The 23,909-nt window shown below is 34.3% G+C and overlaps 2 protein-coding genes across 2 annotated transcripts; both read left to right on the forward strand.

The window, feature by feature from the left end:
• The first annotated feature begins 407 nt into the window (after positions 1-407).
• On the forward strand, positions 408-1,568 carry LOC101268885 (beta-1,3-galactosyltransferase pvg3-like). The gene has a single exon (XM_004243837.5). It carries the CDS (start codon positions 657-659, stop codon positions 1,545-1,547), a length of 891 nt encoding a protein of 296 aa, XP_004243885.3. The 5' UTR covers positions 408-656; the 3' UTR covers positions 1,548-1,568.
• Positions 1,569-9,964: 8,396 nt separating this feature from the next.
• Positions 9,965-16,613, forward strand: LOC101248794 (membrane-associated progesterone-binding protein 4). Its single transcript, XM_004243572.5, has 8 exons — positions 9,965-10,336; positions 10,448-10,533; positions 10,631-10,702; positions 10,977-11,014; positions 12,317-12,360; positions 12,777-12,823; positions 15,153-15,327; positions 16,270-16,613. Exons 1-8 carry the CDS (start codon positions 10,235-10,237, stop codon positions 16,435-16,437), a joined length of 732 nt encoding a protein of 243 aa, XP_004243620.2. The 5' UTR covers positions 9,965-10,234; the 3' UTR covers positions 16,438-16,613.
• The last annotated feature ends 7,296 nt before the right edge of the window (positions 16,614-23,909 follow it).

The following is a 23,909-nucleotide window of genomic DNA, read 5'->3' on the forward strand; positions in this document are numbered from 1 at the left end:
TTAATTGAAAAGTATTTGAATGACCATTTCATTTTATAAGAATTGATATAATTAATTAGATGGTGCAGTGGATTAATTACTGAATGCCATAATTATAAGTAAGTTTTTGTATTTAAAGTCATTTTTATTTTTTGAAAGTGTCTAAAAAATAATTTAATTTTAAGTTAAAAAGTATGAAAATAAGTCAAAAATCAAAAGTTAAATACGATCAACTTATAACTGATAACTTTTAGCTCATAAGTTATATAAAAAAAATCAATCTAAACATCTCCAAAGTTATGCCATTTTTGACTATGAAGAATAATACTACTGGACTATAATTTTTGTGGCAACATACTTTTGAGTTTATTTTGGATTCAAGTGAAACTAAAGTTCTCATAAAATCTAAAACTTGTTAAATTGTTCACATTTTGAGCACCATATCTCATGTATTTCACAAGTTCAATTACTCATTGCATACAAAGCATGACAAGATCACAAGTTTTTTACTTTCTTCATACCATTAATCATGTCATATAGGGACAAGTCATTTACCTTTTAAAAGATGTGTGTATTTTAGAAACTTAGCACATATAATCTATATTCAAAGTATTCAAACTTGGCTTATTTTTTCTAAACTTTCAATGTTATATACCTTCTAGGGCATTTCTAACTATATGATGCCAAGGAAGAATCTACTTCTAGCTTCTTTATCTTCTTTTGCTATAGTTATCTTCATCTTCTTTATATCATTTACTATCCACTCGTTAACAACTTCCTTAACCAATATCATTTTATTACAACAAGCGCCACAGATAGTAAACACGCAGTTCACCCTTTTGATAGGTATTTTCACACGACCAGGAAACTTCGATAGACGACATTTCCTTCGTCTTGTATATGGAATACAATCCACCCCCGTAGCTCGTATCGATGTAAAGTTCATTTTCTGCAATATCACCAATAGAGAAGAAAGAACTTTTGTGGCATTAGAAATCATGCGTTTTAATGACATTATTGTCCTCAATTGCAGAGAGAACATGAATAGTGGCAAAACTTATACTTACTTTTCTACTCTTCCTCAAATACTCCCCACACGTTATGACTATGTCATGAAGGCTGATGATGATGTTTATTTGAGGCTTGAACCATTAGCATCATCACTTCAATCACTACCTAGAGTTGATCTATATTATGGCTTTGTTATACCTTGCCCTAGTATGAATCCCTTTGTTCATTATATGTCCGGGATGGGATTTGTTTTATCGTGGGATCTGGTGGAATGGATAAGAAGATCGAATATTCCCGCGAATAATACGTACGGACCAGAAGATAAATTGGTTGGCCAATGGCTTAATATGGGAAATAAAGCAAAAAATAGATTTTCAAACAAGCCAAAGATGTATGATTATCCTGGAACTAATGGAAAATGTTCACATGAACTTATTCCAGATACAATAGCCGTTCATCGACTAAAAAAGTGGGAGCAATGGATAAATGTTCTAAGATTTTTTAATGTGACTAAACAACTTCAGCCATCCAGTCTTTATAGTATATCATTTGATTAATTAATGAATTCAACTTTTTTACTTTTTTTTTTTTTGCTTATAATGTTATTCTTAACTATGATCAAAGACGTTGCAAGACAAATTATTAATCTCCCACCTCGTTTTACGTGTTATTACAATATTTTTTTGTTTTTATTTACAATTTCAGTCATAATCTTATTAACATAGATTAACATGAAATAGCATATTAATTGTAATTTTTATCGCGTTAATAGTTAATGTTATTTTTAACTATACATTCCAGGTGACTTAAATATATTATACATCGTTGGTACACATATAAAACTCAAGCCCTTCTTAAAAGGATATTTTAATAATTGTGAAAACATAAACAATCTAACATTCAGAAATCATATTAATTATTCAAGGTCGTAGAACTATATGATTTTCACATATATTTAATAATAGGATATTTCAATCAAGAATACATACATGAATCTGCTATTATAATTCTTGATTAGAAGTTGTTTATCTCTCTTGCCTTATACTTTATGTATAACTTTGATAGACAAAACTATATCTTTATGGCAGAGAGAAGACCCTTTAAATAGAGTACGTTTTTACCACCATCTACACCTTTCTATCATGATGAGTAGTTGAGATAATGGATAGTTGAAAGAGGTAATGAGTAAAGTGGAAGACTTAGAGCCTGTTTGGCTCAGCTTAAAAGCTGGTCAAACTGACTTAAAAATTGGTTTTTGATTTATTTAGCTGTTTGGCAATACTCAAAATAACTTATTCGGAAAAGGGCCTAAAATACCCTCGAAGTATTGAAAATGGTACACAATTACCCCCCATCCACCTATTAGCCCACAAATACCCTTCACATCCATCTTTGGGTCCAAATTTACCCCTTCATTAACAGACCAAAATTAAAAAAAAAATTATAATTTTTAATTACGTGGCACTCAACCATTGGTTGTAATTTAATTATTTAAAATAATTAAAACCCACCCATTACCCACCCAAACCCGCCCAAACCCGCCCCACTTACCCAATTTTAAAAAACCCATCTAACTAAAAAACCCTAAAAATTTATTCATCCAATTTTCACAAACCCACGCTCAAGGTTGTCTTCTTCTTCTTCTTCTTCTTCCTCTTGCAACTTGAAGAAGATTCGTTCACAATCTCGACTTGAACTCAAGTAAGAACTTTTGTGCACTTCGAAATTTCAGTTAGGATTTAGGCTTTAATCGATGTTACTTGTTTTGAGAATCGGTTTCAAGGTTGTCTTCTTCTTCTTCTTCTTCTTCTTCATCTTGCAACTTGAAGAAAATGTCAGCTTCTTCTTCGATTTCTTCCCCTGAAGAACTTCAATCTCGTACATGTAAGTGTGGATTTTTGGCAAGATATTATACTGCTACAACTCTTGAAAATGGTGAGCGTCGATTCTACAGATGTGGTCGTGTTGGGTCAAATTCTTGTGGTTATTGGAATTGGATTGATGACAAACTTCCACGTCATGTGTCAACCATGATTCATAATCAAAAAGTTGAATTGGATTCATTTCGGAAAGAAAAAAATCATTTGAAGAAGATTGTGGAGGATATGGGTGGCATTGGAGATTCTTATTTGAAGCATATGACTGCCGATGAAATGTCTGAGTTGAATGATATGAATGAAAATGAAATTTCTGATTTGACGAAAGTTTCTGCCTTGAAGGGAAAAATGTCAAATTTGGAGTTGATGGATAAAATTGAGAGTTCGAAGATGAAGAAAGTAACTAGCTTGGATGAAATAGTTTCGAAGTTAGAGTTGAAAGTTCATAAATTGATAAGTTTGCTTGCAGTTTCTTGGGCTATTATTCTTGGTTTTGCAGCTGCCAAGATGATTTAGTGTAGTGCAATTGTTTGTGTTAAGTTAGTGAGCTGCATTTTATTTTGATTATTTGGGAAGATGATGTTGGTTGTTGTTGTGTCTACTAATGAAGAATTATGCAATATTGCTATTACTAATGATACATTGGTGTGTGCATTTTCTGGCAAAGCTACATTTGTTTTGATTGTTATGTCTACTACTTCATTGTTAATTTCTCATCAATTTGGCAGTAATTCAGTGATTGTTGCTTCCTCTGTTCAGAGCTATTTCCTCAACAGAGAACCATCGGAAAACATTTAATCTCTTTATTCCTTCACTGCAGAAGAAGGAACTACTGAATATTTGCATAAACTATTAAAAAGAAACAGAAACTCACATTCAGGTGTGTCAATTATCTTTCAGCAATCTATCAAACGAATTATCTGAAGAAGTAAATTACAAAATATTTGAAGTAGCAACACCTTTGGTGGATGCAAACACTCTTCTACGGAAATTCTGGAAAACAATAGCATATCATGCAATCTGATCTTGTATACCAAACTAAATCTTTGTAACAAATATAACAGGTCAAATAGTATATTTTTCTATTAGATCTTCTAAGGAGGTTGCATTTGTACAAAATGGAGTACACTTCCTGTTAGAGTGTATTAAAATATTGAGATACTAATTTGTCCACAATCCTGAGAAAAGTTTAACAAAGTAATATGAACTATGTGGAACCAAGTAAGAAACCAAACTCTTGACCTCTTCAAATTTGATAGATGATCTCGAGACGTACAAGTTAAAATCTAAACTAGATTTTTTTGCTGCTTCTACTGACAGCAAGTTCAACATCATTACACACAGGAATGACTTCAGAACCTGTGTATTTAAAAATAGCAAGGGAAGGACATCTAGTACTTTAATCAGGATTTGTATCCACAATCATTACTCCTTGCCTCTCTCTTCTCAACAACCTCACCCTACTAACATGAATAGCTGCTCTAGAAATTTGTCTCTTTCTCTTTTTCCTCCCTAATTGCATCGTGCCGGTGCATCCAAAGGAAGACTTCATGTCAATGACTCCAACTTTTTCAGATCTTTTAATTCTGAGCCTCTGGCATAAGAGCTCTGATGCTTGTTGGATTCGACAAATGCTTCCAAAGTGGTAAAGGGGGTCAACATTACAAGCAGATGAAGATACGATGCCTTTGATATTAATTGGTTTGACAAACTCAATAAATTTTTGTAACTCTGAAAAGCATGAGTGATCAGAATATGGAACTGTATATATGTAATGATCATGTCTCCCTGAACTTAATGAACCTCCATTTGTCTTGCTTGAGGTACTAGAGGTTGTAACACCTGTCTGCTCATCAGTTCCACAGACCACGAAACTGCAACAGTTCCACAACCACAAAGTTTCAACAGTTCCACAAAGCCACCAAATAATAGAATGCATTCATAAAATTTTCAAGTCACAAAATATTTTCAGCCCACAAAACATTATCAATCTAATTTGTAATGCTTGCCCCTCCAAAAATAGCAGTTTAAGAAGTTCCATTGTGCCATTACATACTAAATAAAAACTCTTTAAACCAATACTTAGCAACTACTTTCTAATGTTTGCCCCTCTTTGCCTTAAGCTTGCCAATCTTTTTTTCCTTGTCTTTTTTCAACTGACTTGAGGTCACACATGCTTTGCCTTTCCAAGTTAGCTTTTTTGGTGAGTATGGTAAATTAGTAGGGACAACAACACCATTTTCATCACCCTTAAAACTAATCATTCTTGAACCAATTGGTTGTTGTAGCATCTTCTTCATTTGAAGTCTAGTTTTTTCTTCAGATATCACTCTAGGTGCAAGGTTGTATTCTCATCCTCAGATTCAATACTGTCTTCAACTTCATCCTGATCAACAATTGCAATCAAAGGTGCAATAACTTTTTCTTTTCCATCGTTTTTAGACCTCTTTGGTAGTGCATCAACTTTGTCATTTGAAACATTTTTTCTCTTTGATTTTGAAGGACCAACAACTTCATTGAATTCTTCACTTGATTGATGGCTAGTTTATCGACTAGAAGATGCAACAAATTCAAGAGTTGGCATCAAGATTGGTTCATCTGGGAGAACTTGTCTTCCTTCTTGATGCTGTAAAATTTGTCAAAGTGAAAGATAAATAATTATACATTGAAAGTAATTAAAAATTGATAAAACATGACTTACTAGGGGACAGCTTCTTCGATTATGACCTACAGCACTGCAATTTCCACATGTCATTTGCAATCCTTTTCTACTTTTCGACCATAATCCTTCCCTTTTTCTTGCCTCATCTTTTTCCCTTACTCTCTTTAATTTTGGTCTACCAACCAATTTATAAATTTGTGGTGGTTGTATTTCTTGAGAAAGATCAATTTTCCAGAATTTCTCACCTCTAACAGGTTGAATTTTAGGTTGGTATACAAGCAAGTAAGCTTCTTTAGAATACCACCAATGCATCTCATTCAGTGGCTCTATTTTATCATGTTCTAATGCTTTAATAGCATGAGGACATGGTAAACCTGTCAAATCCCATGTCCTACAAGTACACTTTTTTCTAGCAAGATTCACAACATGTCTATCTACACCCTCAACCACCTCATATCCTAAGTCTCCATTAGCAACAACTTGACAACCTTGAGCAATCATTCTGAAATCATGATACAGATCCACATAATATGGACTATACTCTTTCGTCCACTTCTTACCCTCTTCTTCAAGTTTTTTCAACCTTTTCATAACCTATAGATAACAATGAAATATATAACATGTACATGACATATATAATTTATACATGTACACCTACATATTACTATCATATTAAACATTAATAGATGTTATCATATAGTTATATAAAATAGCGACAATACCTTAATTCTAATGTCTTCCAGCATCTTGATTATTGGTTTTGCCCTTGCTTCCAAAATCCATTTGTTGAAAGACTCAGTAAAATTATTTTCACAGGAGTAGTTTTTGCAGACAGTGTCAAAAAAGGCCCTGCACCAATGTTGTGGTGGATACCATAAAAGACATTCGACTGCTTTTTTAGACACAGAACCCATGGACTTTAATTGGTCTTCAAATTCCTCTCCATATGTACTCCAAGCAGACCACCAAAACATCTTCTTCATCTGTACACCACTCCAAGACTTAGACCAATTGGCTTCTATGTGTTTTGCACACCATCTATGTTGTGCTTTTGGAAGCAAAGCACTAACTGCACCAATCAAGCCCTGTAACAATAAGAAAAAAATAGAATAGAATAGCTGAAAAAAATTCAAGTGTATACAATAACTATAAATAAAAAACTGTCAAGCGCTTGCAAAATTACCTTTTGCATATCAGACATTAGTGTCAATCCTTCACCATCTGCCAACCCCAATGAGTTCCTCAACAACTCAATGAACCATTTCCATGTTCTAATAGTTTCTCTATCAACTACTGCCCAAGCAAGTGGATAGAAATGCTTAATTGAATCTTGACCAAGTGCGACCAATAAAATTCCCTTGAACTTGCCTCTTAAAAAGGTGTCATCTAACCCTATAAATGGTCTCAAACCAGCTCTCCAACCACTTTTCAAAGCCTGAATACAAATATACATTCTCAAAAATTTTCTTTGTCCATGTTCCAACAAAGCCTCTTTGGATATGTTTATAATTACATCAGTACCAGGATTACTGTCCCTTAACTCTTGAGCATAACCCTCCAATTTATTGAAATCATCAACATAGCTACCATCTAGTTTTTCCAGTACAAGTCTTTTAACCCTCTTCATTTTTGAATAACTAATATTAAGGTTAAAGTTATCATCTACAATCTTTCTCATTTCAGTCACTTTGCAGTTAGGATCATTTTGGACCCTATTCTTAAAGTAGTGTGCTAGAGCTTGTTGAGTAGCTCTTCTATTCTTGAATGCTTCTGGACATGTATGTTTTGCTTGCAAAGTCTTAATTTCAAATCCTTGCCCTTTCTTAACTTCAGAAATAAGACACATAAAAGGACAACCAACAATACATTTATATCTAACTCTAACAGAGTCACTCTTGTCAACTCTAAGGGCAACCTTCCTAGCAATTGAGTAGTAACTTACAACCCTTTTAGCTTCATCAAGGTTCTTAAAACTCATACCTTTTTCCAACTCTTTAAAGTTGTCAAGTTGATCATTAATTTCTCTTTTCTTTTCCAACCTAAAGGATTCCAATTCTTCACTATTGTAGTCACTTGGATAAGGCTCATTTTCATCATTTTCTTCCTCACTTGATTCACCTTCAGTTGCAACATCTATTCCAGCATTCACTGTGACTAGATTAGGTTCATTCAATGTGACTAGATTAGGTTCATTTTTATTATCTTCTTCCTCACTTGATTCACCTGCAGTAGCAACATCTACTGTGACTAGGTATGGTTCATCATTGTAGCTGATGTCAATAGCTGGAACAACATCATCCCCCTCATCTACAGCAAATAATTCAAGTACACCGGACTTAATAGACAATGCTGTCTGTATTGTTCTTATGCCAGAATCCCCCTCAATCAAATAATACCTCCCAGAAGGTCCTTTGAGTAGAAGTTGTTGGACCTTACTAAAACCTAACTTTTCATGGAACTCTTCACATATGTCTATATATGACAATAAATCTGGATCATACTCCTTCCAAACATGAGTGAATTTTTTAATGTAAATAACATTAGGTGTCAGTACCCACTTGCCCCCATAATAGAATAATAGGTCCACCTTGTCAACCATTCTTCAAGAAAAGGACATTATAGACAAAAAAAAAAAAAAAAGAAGAGAAAAGGGCCATATTAGACAACAACAAAATATTTAAAAAAACAGAGGAATCTACCAAGAGTAAAAGAATAGGGACCACATGCTTCAAAGTAAAACTTTACATACGCAAAAATATATAATATAATACCTAAAATCTAAAAAAATGGACCATTTAATAATAAAATAATTCATACCTAACAATAGTAAAGACATATCTGACTAACACAAATTGAAAATTATTATGAAATAAAGGGAGAAACGACGAGTAAAGGCAGAAAAGAACAAACTTGAGACAACAATAAAAAAATCCTACTCAAAATCAACATAATAACACACAACACTAACATAAATAGACAACACTAAACAAAATTGTAGTATCACCATAAGTAATTGTCAAAAAAGCACAGAATACACGAAAAATTAACATAAACTTGAAATCGATTCTCAAAACAAGTAACATCGATTAAAACCTAAATCCTAACTGAAATTTCGAAGTGCACAAAAGTTCTTACTTGAGTTCAAGTCGAGATTGTGAACGAATTTTCTTCAAGTTGCAAGAGGAAGAAGAAGAAGAAGAAGACAACCTTGAGCGCGGGATTGTGAAAATTGGATGAATAAATTTTTAGGGTTTTTTAGTTAGATGGGTTTTTTAAAATTGGGTAAGTGGGGCGGGTTTGGGCGGGTTTGGGTGGGTAATGGGTGGGTTTTAATTATTTTAAATAATTAAATTACAACCAATGGTTGAGTGCCACGTAATTAAAAATTATAATTTTTTTTTTTAATTTTGGTCCGTTAATGAAGGGGTAAATTTGGACCCAAAGGTGGATGTGAAGGGTATTTGTGGGCTAATAGGTGGATAGGGGGTAATTGTGTACCATTTTTAATACTTCGAGGGTATTTTAGGCCCTTTTCCGTAACTTATTTTAAGCCAAAAGTTAAAAGTTGGGTAGGGTTGCTTTTTTTTTTTTTTAGCTTATAAGCTGTTTAAAGTTGACCACATTTTTATCTTTTTGCCCTTAATATTTTTATACAATCTCCAAATTATCCACATAACACTAATATCTCTTTCTTCCATTTTTCCCTTTTTATGTTTGACATAGCAACTTCAGCACTTTTATCCAAACACATAACTGCTTATTTTAAAAATAAGTTTCAGCACTTTCAAAAGTACTTTTTAAAGCTGCTTTTATTAAGCCCATCCAAACGGGCCCTTACTTAAAAACTGGTTTTTAACTTATTTAGCTGTTTGATAATACTCAAAATAACTTTAAGTTAAAAAAAACTTATTTTAAGCCAAAAGTTAAAAGCTGGAGTAGGGGTGCTTTTTTTTTTTTAGCTTATAAGTTGTTTTAAGTTGATCACATTTTATCTTTTTGCCCTTAATATTTTTATACAATCTCCAAATTACCCACATAACCCTAACATCTCTTTCTTCCATTTTTCCCTTTTTACGTTTGGCATATCAACTTCAGTATTTTTATCCAAACGCATAACTGCTTATTTTAAAAATTAGTTTCAGCACTTTCAAAAGTATTTTTTTAAAGCTGCTTTTATTAAGCCCATCCAAACGGGCCCTTAATGGGTAATTGAAGTAATTTCTCCACTTCCTACTTTCCTACTTTCCTACTTTCTCACTTCTCCACTTATCCAATTAGAATTATAATTTAGTTAGTAATTAAATATTAAATCAAAATAATATTAATATGAGAATAAAATAAAAAGAATATTTAGACCCTTATTTTAAAGTTAAAATAATAAAAATAAGTCAAAAAAACATATAAAATATATCCATCAAAGTAGGCTTCTAAAAATATATTTGAAATATAATTTCAAGTTCGAATTCCAAATTTTTGTAAATAACTTTTTCAAATAAAATAAAAAGTATTCCGAAAATTATACTACTAATACTATGGCGAAACAGCTCCTTAGCATTTCAAAGTCCCAGCTGTAAAAGTCAACTTTCAAATTCTCCACAATAGACTGAAATCTCAAGTGTATAATTTTCAGTTCTGTTACTTTTTCAAGAATAAATAATGGAGTAATTTTCAAAGACACAATTTTTTGTTGAAGAAGGGTGAAAAAATGGGGTGGTCTCCATTTTTAGGGATTCCACTTATAGTGGCTCTTCTCTCTTTTCTCTTTTACAAAAATTTCCCTATCAAATCACTTAACTCTGCTCCACAAGTATGTCCTTTTAACTCCATTAATGTTCTTTGTTTGTTATATTGATTTATTTGTATCTAATCTTTAACATCACTGTAATATATTTTATTTTTTGTTGTGTGCTTCTAATAGAATTTTCCTACACTTTTCACTGTTGAAGAACTTGCTCTTTATAATGGGTCTGATCCAAAATTGCCCATTTTTCTTGGAATTATTGGGTACATGTTCAAATCTGTTATAATCTCATTTCAAGATTGGGTTTTTCTTTTAACATTTCATTGATTTGAAATAGTTTTGTTTGAATGCTATTAATAGGTCTGTATTTGATGTGAGCAAAGGGAAGAGTCACTATGGAGTTGGAGGTGGTTACAACCATTTCGCTGGAAGGTTCAATTCTTTGCTTTTGTTGTATTTATGCTCCATAATGTGTAATCCCTATTGAAGAGTCAATGTAATCTTTGGTTCTATTACTTTTGAATCTTAAGAGTGGTTATTGTTCTTATGTTTTATAATTTATGTGTGATTCTTTTTCTTGTAGAAGACGATCAGTTTTAATGTTTTGCTGCTCGGTGTAATATAAGGTTAATCTCATTGGGAACTTTTAGCTGCTCTCCATTTTCCAACTAACAATGATTTTTTTTTTTATAATTTCGTATTACAGAGATGCTTCGCGTGCATTCGTTTCAGGAAACTTTACAGGTTAGAATCTTTTGTTTGTATTTTTATGTGCATTGAGATTATTATAACTTTATCTTGTGCGCGTAGTATAATTGAATATAGTGTGAATTAGAGTTCATAACAACAAATAGTGTAATCCCACAAGTGGGGAAAGTGAATAAGATTTCATGGTAGAAGCAAAACCAACTTAATAAATCGACCTTCTTTTCTCATAGATAGAAGATCTTACAACATTAGATTAAAGGTGTGTTCGGTATGAAGGGAAGTGTTCCCATGGAAAATGTTTTCTAGGTAAATAAGTGGATTTCTTATTTATTTTTTGTGTTTGATATGTAAACAAAAGATATTGCTAGTGCATTTAAATATAATCTAGAAAAATACTATGAGAGGTGGGGTGGGGGTGACAGTGTGGATTTGTAGGGTGGTGGGGATGGGGTATTATGCGAAGGGGGTGAAGATGAGGCGTGTTGGAGAGTGGGGAGGACACAATCAACATGGAATGCCACTTGTGAAACTTGCTTTCCCACTTTACTTGGAAATCTGCTTCATTTTAAGGCAATTCTGCTTCTCAAGAGTCACATCTAGCAAGTTTGTGGTGAGATAATTAGGGGTTCTCTAAGAGAAAATGAATCTGAATCATGCACGTCCTTATCGCGCTATATACTCCACAGGTACACATCTATCCTCCAAGCATCTCCATAGAACCACCCTCAGGACTTTATCGTAAACCTTTTCTAGGTCGATTAATAACATATGTAGGTCCTTCATCCTTTCTCTGTACTGCACCCGTCTCATACTAGATGAATGTTTTGTAGTTGAAGGTCCCGGCATGAATCCGAACTAGCTCACGGGAATTTCCACTCCTCACCTTCATCTCCACCACCCTCATCCAAACTGTCATAGTGTGGCTTAGCAGCTTGATATCCCTATAGTTGTTGCAATTCTAAATGTTATCCTTGTTCTTATACAACAAAATCATTGTGCTCCATCTCCTTTCTTTGGGCATTTTCGTCTTAAAACTGGCATGAAACAACCGAGTTAGCCACTCCAAACCTAACCCCGAATTTTCCAAAAAAAAAGAAACCCACTTAAAGAGAATTCCCTTTTCTTGCTTCTAGATAGCGTCTATGGTGTATGCTTTAAGGTATCCTCTAAAGTGTAATAATACTAAACTAAGACTAAATGCAGCACTTGCGATGTTCGAATTTCTTGTTTGTTTTTCTATATCCATGGTATAAATGAAATATAATTCTTCTGTTTTGACTTTGTCTTGATGATTTGTGGCTTCTAAAATTGGAGTTGTTTTACTTTATGTTAATACAGGAGATGGACTCACTGACTCACTGCGTGATTTATCCAGCGCCGAGGTAATATGCTATTTTGTTGTCATTCAGAGCCTACTTCTTGTTTTGAACATGTTATGCCCTTGATCAGTCTCAGTCCTCCTAAAATATCTGGTGCGATCTTTTTGATGACCCACACTGTTCCTCGATAGTTTATGGTATATGGTATTCCGTGTCTCCAATAAAGTTTATGATACTAGTAATTTACAAAATGCCTTCTGGTATATGCAAGGCTCATATGCTTAGATGTTTCTCTCTTTGCTTATGTTTATCTTCTTTCATTGTTTTTTTACGTCCTACCGGCCACCTCTGCCCATGGCACTACATATTATCCGTAAGTGAATGAAGTTGCACTTGCAGAAATATCGAAGACATATGTTGTATTTAGCAATTTTTTTCTCGATGGGGAAAAACTTATTCTCTATATCTCACTTTTATAGGTTAAAAGTATTGTTGACTGGAGAGACTTCTACTTCCGAACATACACGTGAGTAATTTTTATCTTTTGAACCTATTACTCTTGAATGGGTAGTGTGGAATGTGAACATTGGACTTCTCTTGGGCGAAAAGTTATCAACACTGTCTTCACTTTCTTATTCAATACTTTAGATTTATTATTTATTTTCCATGATATTCTGTAAAACGTCAAGGAGTAGTGTCTTCCTAGTGGAGAATTATATAGAGATGACAAGCTGGTGGTTGCATGTTTTTGTGTGTCTATTGGGACGGGTAACAAAAGCGTAAGAGTGCAATTAGAAAGCTCCAAGGGTTTTGGTTGGTACGGGCATAGTACTGGTACATGTCATGGGTTCAAATACTGCAGTAGACAAAAGCCTAGTATTTAAGTGGAGAAAGGGTAGAAGGACAGGCCCATTATCCCCAAGTTCTGAAACTGTGCTAGACTGGCCCTTGGACACTTCTTGCTTATCCAAGAAAAAGGATGGAGAGTGGAATAAGAAAGTCACAGATGATTAGTGATGTCGTTAGCAAAAATCTGATATTTCATTAGCTAACTAGATACCCGAAAGCTATGAGGGAGAGCAAGAAGTTAACGCATTGCAACGCAAAAGTTTTTGAAGTAATGAGATCTATAAGAGGGAATAAGTACCACATCAACAACGAGTACCTCAAAGTAACTGTTACTTTGTTGTTGCATGCCCACAGTTGTCATGCTTTTGCAATTCTTTCTAGCCACATGCTGTAGTTTGGCACTGCAGCATATTAGAAAATCATTATGGCTTTCACCACTTTCCTCTTATAAGAAATATTGGAAATGATGTCTACTGTTGGTGTAACACGTCTTAGGTTCAGTCTATTTGGGAACCAAGACCGTCTGGAAACCTTAACCTTAGGTTGAGGTTTAGCTTTCCATAAACAGAAATGAAAATGGAAAAGAATGTGAAGGTAACATTGGTCTCTGTAAGAGAAGAAGAATTCATGCTAAATGCTCAAAGTCACCTAGTTCGCATATCCTTATATTAGTGTTTACAATAAAAAGAAAATCTGGTAGATCATGCCACAATTCAACCCTCATCTATCTCCTAGTCTTTTTTTTGGGGGGATCAGTATATCTTTTTAGTTTTATTTGTGGAAGAATCAAAATTCCATAGATTTGGAACACAAGTTAGAGGGTTAGAGCATTATTTGATTGAGAAGTAAACAGAAGCTGCCACTTGATGAATAGTTTTTTGATGAATTAATGGCTTCCCCCCTCCCCCCACCCACACCCCACCACCACCAAACTATCATTTTTTTGATTCGGGTGTTTCTATCACTCACCTGAAGTACAACTTTAGGGTTAAACCCGCAACTCAATATTGTCGGTGCGTGTATTTGACGCTCCTAAAACACTTATAAAATGTGCCAAGAAGTGTATTGCTCAATACGCCTAGTGGCACTATACGCGGCATTATATTTTCTGCCCAAATATAATGCTTAATGGTATTATCTCCTGTGATTGCCACTAATGAGTCCTTTGCATCTGGCAGAAAATATGGGCCCGCAGCCTACAGCCAGTCAGCCATATTATCCCATATTCTCCTACTGAAGATATTCTTTCTATTTCTTCCGGATAAAGACATTTTATTGGCCGCAAGATCGGTAATTTTAAACTCCCCTGCCTTCTAGATTTTAACAGATTCCTAATTGACGGAATGGTCTTTCCTTGGTCCTACCATCATCTCTCCATACCTGAAGATTTTCTTATTTGAAAAAGATAATATGAAATGAAATACTCCAACTGGAACTGAAAACAAAATGAAGTGTATGAGGCATGATTGCAGGATAAGATTCATTATCAGGGCCATAAAGCTTATAGTATTAGCTTCCAAGTAACAAAGTACTGAACTCTTATCCATAGACCTGGCGACTTGCGACCACTTAGTTTGTAGGATATTCATGTGACGTGGTTCTGAGGACCTGGGTTTCTTCAGCATATTAAGTGTGAAGTGTGTCTGAAGGGTAAGTGGTAGACCAAAATAAAAATCAATGTGAAGAACAAGGAAGATTAAGCTAAAGATGACCTTTACCTGAGATGCTTTTGTTTCTGGTGAAGCAAATAATATTGTTATAACCATTGACTTAGTATCTAGAATGCTACCATCTCTATATTGGTGCATAGTTATCAACGAAAATAAATATACAAAATCCTGCTGGTATGTATTTCATTTATTTGGCAGCCAAAAGCAATAACAAAGATTTGGTTTAAGTAGCGGACCCTCTGTTTGTTTCCCCTATTGTGACGAACAGTCGAACATAGGTAGGAAGTTTAAGATTGACGAACTGAAAGAATACCTAACTTACTTCCTTTCTGGCAGATATGTTGGTAAGCTAGTTGGTCGGTATTATGATAGTGAAGGCAATCCCACGAAGTACTTAAAAGGGGTTGAAGCAAAGGCCGCCAGAGGTGCTCAGCTGATGGAAAAACAAAAGAATGAAGAGGCTAAACTACCTAGCTGTAATTCAAGGTGGAGTCAACAAGAGGGTTCAGAGGTACAATTCTTTCTTCAATGTCCTAAACTCCGTACCTCAAAGATTTTCCTTTTAAGCACTAGTTATTGAGGTAAGAGAAGAATGAAAAGAAGACAAGAGATAATAGCTTCCCTTCCCTATTTGCTTTAGGTTGAGAACAGGGAAATTTCAGAAGGGAATACATTATCCCTTGCTTGGAGCCCAAATGAAAGTGAAAATTTTCGTTGAGGCCCATATAAAAGTTTCTTCTTCTTCTAACGACATATTTATTTCTCTGTTTTCTCCTGAGTTCTGACAATTTGATGTGATAGGAGATGTTCTCATCTGCACGTCATTGTGGTTCTTCCCATTCTTTCCTAACAAACCAAGCAAGGGAAGGTCAACTGTTAACTTTCCCTTGTGTTTGTTTCCGATTTCCAAACAAAGGTAAAAGGAAACAAAATAAAAATTTAAAACAAAATAAAAATCTGGTTATGGCTGCATGTAGAGAAAAGATTGCTAACAACAATGTCTTCTAAATGGAGAAGAAACTCCACATAAAGAGTAAGGTGGTCCATATTAATTTTTGGTTCAAACTTAACAAGTAGGCGGGACATGTATCTTGTTGATGTACTTCTCCAAGAAATCAGTGATTGTTTTGAATTTTGATATGATTGTCATTAAACAAGTTCCTTGTCTTTTCAAAAGTTATCTCAAGCACAACAAAATGGATTTTAACTAATTAGTTCTGCATCTTTGGCGCGCATTGAAATTTTCAAGTAGTTTCTATGGCATTCTAGATAAATGGCCACACAATTAGATGGACAGGTTCTTGATATGTCCTTGTACATTTTCTGTACAGAATGCAACTTCTCTGTTAGGTATTGCTGCAAATTGGAATGACAAAGATATTGCTGATAATGTCGTTTCACAACTCTACTCTCTTGATGAATGAAGTACTTTTAACTCTTTATCTTTTCTCAGGTTTGGTGTGATGATGGATATCCGAGATTAGTTCAACGACCTACAGAGATAGCGTTGACAGGAAAGATGAGCAAACGATGTGCTTGCTTTAAAGAGGAAGATCTTGACCAGCCAGGTCTGGAAGTCTACAAAGGATGTGATTATTCTGCCAAAACATGCTGGTTATAAATACTGCATTGTGAAACTTCGTAGGATATTGATATTTCCTTATAAAAAGAATCATAGAATATTTGACATCAATTCCACATAGAACATTCTGTACAATTTTCCATTTTGCTTAGAAGAGTCCAGAGTCTTGTGCCAAAATTAAGATTTTAATCAGTTAATCTGTGCTATTGAATTAAGGAATGTGGATGGCGTTGAGATATAATTTGCCAAACAAATCATGCCAGATTAATTGTGAACTCTCATCTTTATGGAAATTCATAGGTAACTTAATGATATAATTGTACTGATACAATATTTGCTTAATTGTGTACGGTGATTATGGGTGTTGATAGTTGATAATGGTGGGCGATGACTAGCGCAGTTAATGATGTGGCCAGTAACAATAACAATGAATGAGATCCTTGTTTTTATTGAATTCATATATATCTTAATAATATTAAGATTTTGTTGCTAACTCTTAATTAAAAATAATACTTAAAGATTCAGACTTAAAAAATATATAAATTTGAATGATTAAGAATAAGATGTTCATTAAAGTAGGTCTTTTTTTTTAGAGATAAATCTCATAGCGCACCTAAACTATACCTTTTTTAAAATTTCATACCAAAACTATTGAGAAAGTGAGTTTTCAATGAATATAGGCTGACATTCTCTCTCGATGCAATTCAAATGACCCCCACAACATAGGCTCTGTCACTATAAAGTTGAATGCAGTTAGTTGTTATACTTGCTATGATATCATACAGATGAGGCCAAGTTGGTTGAGGATTAAATTCAAACAACTGTTTCATCTGACAAATAATGTCAAATTTTGGATTCACTTGCTAAAATGTCTCAGGTGTTTTGGAGGAAGTAAACTTTAAGTATTTTGAAATAACAGAATAACAACAATCACTTTCTAATGTAGTACTTGACCAAAATATAGCTGAATTTAACAACTTCAAGTGCTTGTCCACCTTCAAATAAGGACCCAAACAATTACCTTCAATCCAGGGAACAATAATAAAACTTAGTTTATAGTGCAGCTTTTGAAACTCATTCTCTAATTGGCCAATGGCATCAACCTTCACTTGAAACTCATTCTCTACTTGACCTCTGGACAAGACCATTAAGGAAAACATATAATTGGATTTTATCAACTCACAGATTGTTCAGGAATTTCTTAATATCTACCGGTGTTCCATTAATCAAATTTCCGCGGTAGACCATATCATATCCACCCTCACCAAGAATATTCTCCTTTGAAAATCTTACTTCAAATCCTCCAAAAGTAGTGTCTTTTTGGGTGATCCGACATGGGTTCACCTATGGCTGGCAACGGAATCGGAATTGGTACTACCAGACTGGGACTGACCAGAACCGGAACGAAACCGGGCACCACAAGTCGGTACTGTACCAGAACCGGGACAGACCTGTTAGCAATTTGTGTTTGAAGAACAAAATTACTGATTCCAACAAAATTTTGCAGAAATACGAAGTTACCAAAGTCCAAGTAATCAGTAAGAAAGATGAACATAAATTAATTCACAAAAAACTAAAATCTGTAAACTTACCAAAATCAGGAAAATTAGAACAGGAAAAAGATCAAGCCCAATGAATGCACAATGTCCCCTTAAGGAAATTATTTCCCTCTAGTATCCGAGGTTTGATTTGGAATATGTTCTCCCAGGATAGAATGATCTCAATCACCAGCGTATTGATACCTAAAACTCTGGTGTCAGCGAACTACTCAACAACAGTAAAGTACACGAAGAAACTTTGTGCAGAAGAAGAAGGAGAAATCAGAAAAATTTGCAACAAAAAAATCTGAAGAATCAATGTATCTATAGACAAGAGGAACTAGTTCTGAAAGGTTGCAACTCTTTCAGAATCCACACGAACATTCATGAAAGTTGCAATCTTTCAAACGGTCATTATTGTTCCTGAAAGTTGCAATCTGTTAGTGAAAAAACTTACAAGATAATAAAATTGCAAGATTACAATTGAAAATAAAATGAAGAAAGTAATCTCTTCAGGCTGAGGCGCGGATATCTCACTCTCTTTAAGGAGATTCAAGCCCACTGCAGCAAATGTTTTCACCGGTCCAGCAGTAGTCCTTTTTGACTTGTCCCCTCCAGGATACAACAGCCTTCACAAAGTATAACTCAACAACTCTGGACAAGAGTTGAGTCCAAAGCTCCACAGAAAAAAGAACACCTTCCTTCAACTAATAAGAACTCTCTTTTAGACTAACTCTTTCACTCTTTGTTTTCTCTTGTGTTTTGTGTGTCTCTAAAACCAAATGAAGACTACCACTATTTATACTACAAGAAGTCTTCCTAGCAATGAATAGGAAGATAATGGAGGTAGTAAATAGTGAAGATAATGGCCTTAGGAGTTACATAGGTTACATATGTTACACTAGGAGTTACATATGTTACAATAGGAGTTACATAGGTTACATATGTTACAATAGGAGTTACATATGTTACATAGGTTACAAAGAGTAATGGAGGTATTAAGAATGAAATAAAGTGATGGACAACCAATGCTAATGGATGATGTAGAAGTCATCCATTCCAATGTTCATTCTTATAACTCCAAAATAAAGCAATTTAATATGTTAAATATTAATATTAAAATGCTAATAATCTAACAATCCCCCACTCATTTTAATATTTAGATAAGAGAGTATATCAGTTGAAGGAAGACTACTATGCATAATGAAGGTGTGCTTTGCATTGACCCTCCACTTAGTGAAACAGTAACTTTTACTCCAGAGTCGTAGTGGTCTCAGACTTGAACTATGACTGCTTAAGGGAAATAAAATATCACTGCTCACACATAATAATCAAGGTGTTGACATGAGCTTTAACAGCCAGCACGTTATGGCCATGTGCTATCCCGGTTTCATGAGTGCATTTGAGAATAAGCCCCATTCTCATAGGAAGCGACCTACTTCCACACATCACATAGGTGAAATCTGTCGAGAGTGCTCCTGTAATATTAACACTCCACCCATACGGGCTACAGATATTCATTAAGAGTTTTATCAACTCAACCTTCACAAACTACAGGAAATAATGCACTCACATCATAGGGAGGGAAAAAATAGTGCATTTTTCACAACAAGTCATCATATGATTAGTTTTTCCCTTTGAACCTGGTTATAGGATCTCTAGTCCCCAGGTTGGGTTTCCTTATATATGACTCAAGAATTTGTAGGCTTCAATCCCATCCCCCTCGATGTGCTCCAAACCTTTTCTCTTGTTAAGGCCTTTGTAAGAGGATCTGCAAGATTATCACAAGATTTGACATAATCAACATTAATGGTACCATTTGTCAAATACGATCTTACATTACTGTGTTTCCTCCTTATAGGTCTGGATTTACCGTTGTAATAACGATTTTGAACTCTACCAATTGCAGCGGTGCTATCACAATGAATTAAAATAGGAGGAATTGGTTTTTCAAAATAAGGAATTTGAAACAATAAATCTCTTAACAAATTCGCTTCCTCACTGGCTGAAGCTAAAGCAATTAGTTCAGCCTCCATGGTAGAGTTGGCAATTATAGTTTGCTTTTTTGATCTCCAACAAACAGCACCACCACCTAAAGTAAAGACATAACCAGTTGTAGAACAGGAATCACCTGACAAAGTGTTCCAATCCGCATCACAAAAGCCTTCAAGTACAGCAGGATATTTTTTATAGAACAAACCATAATTTTTCGTTCCAATTAAATATCTCATAACTCTTGTTATAGCATGCCAATGTTCATTACCTGGCTTGCTTGTAAACCTGCCAAGTACTCCTACTGCATATGCAATATCAGGCCTAGTACAATCAGTCACATATCTCAAACTTCCGATTATACTAGCATATTCCTTTTGATTTATTACATCATTTTCACTTTCAACAGGAAATAAGTGAACACTTGAATCAAAAGGAGTAGCAACATGCTTGCAATCATGAAAGTTATATTTTTTCAAAATTTTCTCAACATAATGTGACTGGTCAAGGAAAATCCCCTCACATGTTCTTGTTATTTTTATTCCAAGAATAAAATTTGCCTCACCAAGATCTTTCATATCAAAATGGCTTCTAAGAACATTTTTAGCTTCATCAATAACATTCATGTTAGAGCCAAAGATCAACAAATCATCAACATATAGGCAAATAATCACATGTGAATTATTCCAAGACTTATGATATATGCACTTATCACACTCATTTGTCTTAAAACCATTTTCAATCATGCAGGAATCAAACTTTTCATGCCATTGCTTTGGTGCCTGTTTCAAGCCATATAGGGATTTAGTAAGTTTACATACTTTGCTTTCTTGGTCTGCTTCAACAAAACACTCGGGTTGGACCATATAAATTTCTTCATTTAGGTCTCCATTTAGAAAAGCAGTTTTTACATCCATTTGATGAATTTGCAAATCAAAAATTGCAGCCATAGCAACTAAAAGTCTAATGGATGTAATTCTTGTTACCGGAGAAAAAGTATCAAAAAATTCTAGGCCTTCTAGTTGTTTAAAACCTTTTGCAACTAGCCTAGCCTTGTATTTATCAATAGAACCATCCGGTTTCAACTTTTTCCTTAAGATCCATTTGCAACCAATTGTTTTACAACCCGGTGGTAAATCAACTAACTTCCAAGTTTTATTAGAAATTAGAGATTCAATTTCATCATTTACAGCCTCTTTCCAAAAAATAGAATCATGTGAAGATAATGCTTCTTTCAAAGTTAGAGGGTCATTTTCAATATTAAACACATAAAAATCAGGACCAAAATCTTTTTCTACTCTAGCTCTTTTACTTCTTCTTAACTCAAAATCAACAACATCTTTATTTTTTAAAGTTGAAGTAGAAGAACTAGGTAGTGACAAAATATTTTGTTCAATCCTTTGACCCCCACTATCTTTAGTATCAAAAGGAAATTTATTTTCATGAAAAATAGCATCACCAGATTCTATTACAATATTATCTTCTAGATTAAAAAATCTATAGGCTGTACTATTTGAAGCATAACCAAGAAAAGCACAAGTAGTAACTTTCTTACCCAACTTTGTAATCTTGGGATCCATTAGCCTCACAAAGGCTAGACAACCCCAAACTCTTAGATAACCCAAACTTGGCTTGTAACCTTTCCACAATTCAAAAGGTGTCAACTTAGACTTTTTATGAGGCACACGATTCAACACATAACAAGCAGTTAAGATAGCTTCACCCCAAAAATTTAAAGGTGCATGTGACTCAATTAGCATGGCATTAGTCAATTCAACCAAAGTTCTATTTTTCCTTTCTGCTACTCCATTAGACAAAGGAGAGTAAGGAGGAGTAGTTTCATGATTTATTCTCAATGATCTAACAAAAGAATTAAACTCATTTGATTCATATTCACGGCCTCTATCACTTCTAATTCTTTTTATTTTTCTTCCAAACTGATTTTCAACCTCATAGAGATAAGTTTTGAAATTTTCAAAAGCATCACTTTTATTTTTCATCAAGTAAACATATGTAAACTTAGAAAAATCATCAATAAAAGTGATAAAATATCTATTACCTCCACGAGTTAGAATACCACCAAGTTCACAAATATCAGTATGAACTAATTCTAACAAATCAGTTTTTCTTTCAACTTGAAAATGAGGCCTTTTAGTGATCTTGGCTTTACTACAAGCCTCACATTTTTCAAAAAAAAATTTAACCATTGGGATTAATCCTAAACTACTCATGATTCCAACATAACGATCATTAATATGACACAAACGAGCATGCCAAAAATTAGTAGAAGAAAGCATATAAACAGAAGTAGAAGTTTTATTCATTTCAACATTCAACTTAAACATCCCATCACATGCATACCCCTTCCCCACAAAAATACCTTTCTTCACTATTACATATTGATCAGATTCAATAATTTGTTTAAAGCCTGCTTTATTAAGAAGAAAACTAGACATCAAATTTTTTCTCATAAAAGGAGTATAAAGTACATCTTTCAATGTTAATATCCTTCCAGAAGTAAAACACAATTCAACATCTCCCTTTCCAAGCACTTGAGTAGTGTGAGCATCACCAAGCATGATGGTTTTGGGCTCCTCAAAATGAGTATATTTTTTAAACCAGTCTTTGTCATAACAGACATGACGGTTTGCACCAGAATCAGCCCACCATCCATCAACATTCTCAACCATGTTTATGTCGGTAATCACCGCCACAAAAGGTTCTTCAGTAACGTTTGCCTGAGGGTTAGGACCACGTTTCCGGAATCTGCAAAATCGAGCAATATGCCCACTCTTGCCACAAACAAAGCATGGTCCCTTTTCTTGAACTTGTTGAGTTTGTGCTTGGTGATTTTCACCATTATTCTTCTTGGGAGGTCTACCATTATTTTTCTTGAATTTTTTCTTCTTAGGCTTTAAAGAAGTATTTTTGTGAGTTTCAGGAGTAGCATTATTCGAAGTAATTAAATTTACCTTCGATGTGATGTTGTTCTCTTCTGTTTGTAAAAGTGCATCTTGGCCTCTTGCTTCTTCTTCCATGCGGATTTTCATTATCAAGTTTTTAAGAGAGGTTTCCTTTTGTTTGTGGCGCATAGTTTTTTGAAATTCCTTCCAAGAAGGTGGAAGTTTATCCACTATGCCACAAACAATAAGGTTATCTCCAATTTTAACCTCTTCGGACCTAAGCTCTCCAACAATCATGATGAAGTCTTGAGCTTGATCTACCACTGATTTGTTGTCCACTATTTGGAAACGAAAAAATCTACTAGCTGCATATTTTTTCGCTCCAGCCTCTTCGGTATCATACTTACTCTGCAATGCCTTCCAAATTTTCTTTGCACTAGAGTAAGTTCTATCATAATAATCATAAAAATTATCAGATAGACAATTAAGAAGATAATACCGACACTTATAGGAATCACCATCGTACTTTTCCACTTTCTCTAGATGAGAAATAGTTTCATCATCATTCATAGTGGTGATGTCTTCTTTATTTGGATTCTTCTCCGTTAATACATAAGAAAAATTGAGAAGACTTAAATAGAAAAGTACTTTACCCTTCCATCTTTTGAAATGGTTACCATTGAACCGAAATGGCTTGTTAAGATCTCCCATCTTGACATCCGCGGTTTTTTCAATTGTAGCCATGTTGAATCTCCTTAAAATTGTTAGTGAAAAAACTTACAAGATAATAAAATTGTAAGATTACAATTGAAAATAAAATGAAGAAAGTAATCTCTTCAGGCTGAGGCGCGGATATCTCACTCTCTTTAAGGAGATTCAAGCCCACTGCAGCAAATGTTTTCACCGGTCCAGCAGTAGTCCTCTTTGACTTGTCCCCTCCAGGATACAACAGCCTTCACAAAGTATAACTCAACAACTCTGGACAAGAGTTGAGTCCAAAGCTCCACAGAAAAAAGAACACCTTCCTTCAACTAATAAGAACTCTCTTTTAGACTAACTCTTTCACTCTTTGTTTTCT

Source organism: Solanum lycopersicum, chromosome 7, assembly GCF_036512215.1.
Source record: "Solanum lycopersicum chromosome 7, SLM_r2.1".
NCBI classification, from domain to species: domain Eukaryota; kingdom Viridiplantae; phylum Streptophyta; class Magnoliopsida; order Solanales; family Solanaceae; genus Solanum; species Solanum lycopersicum.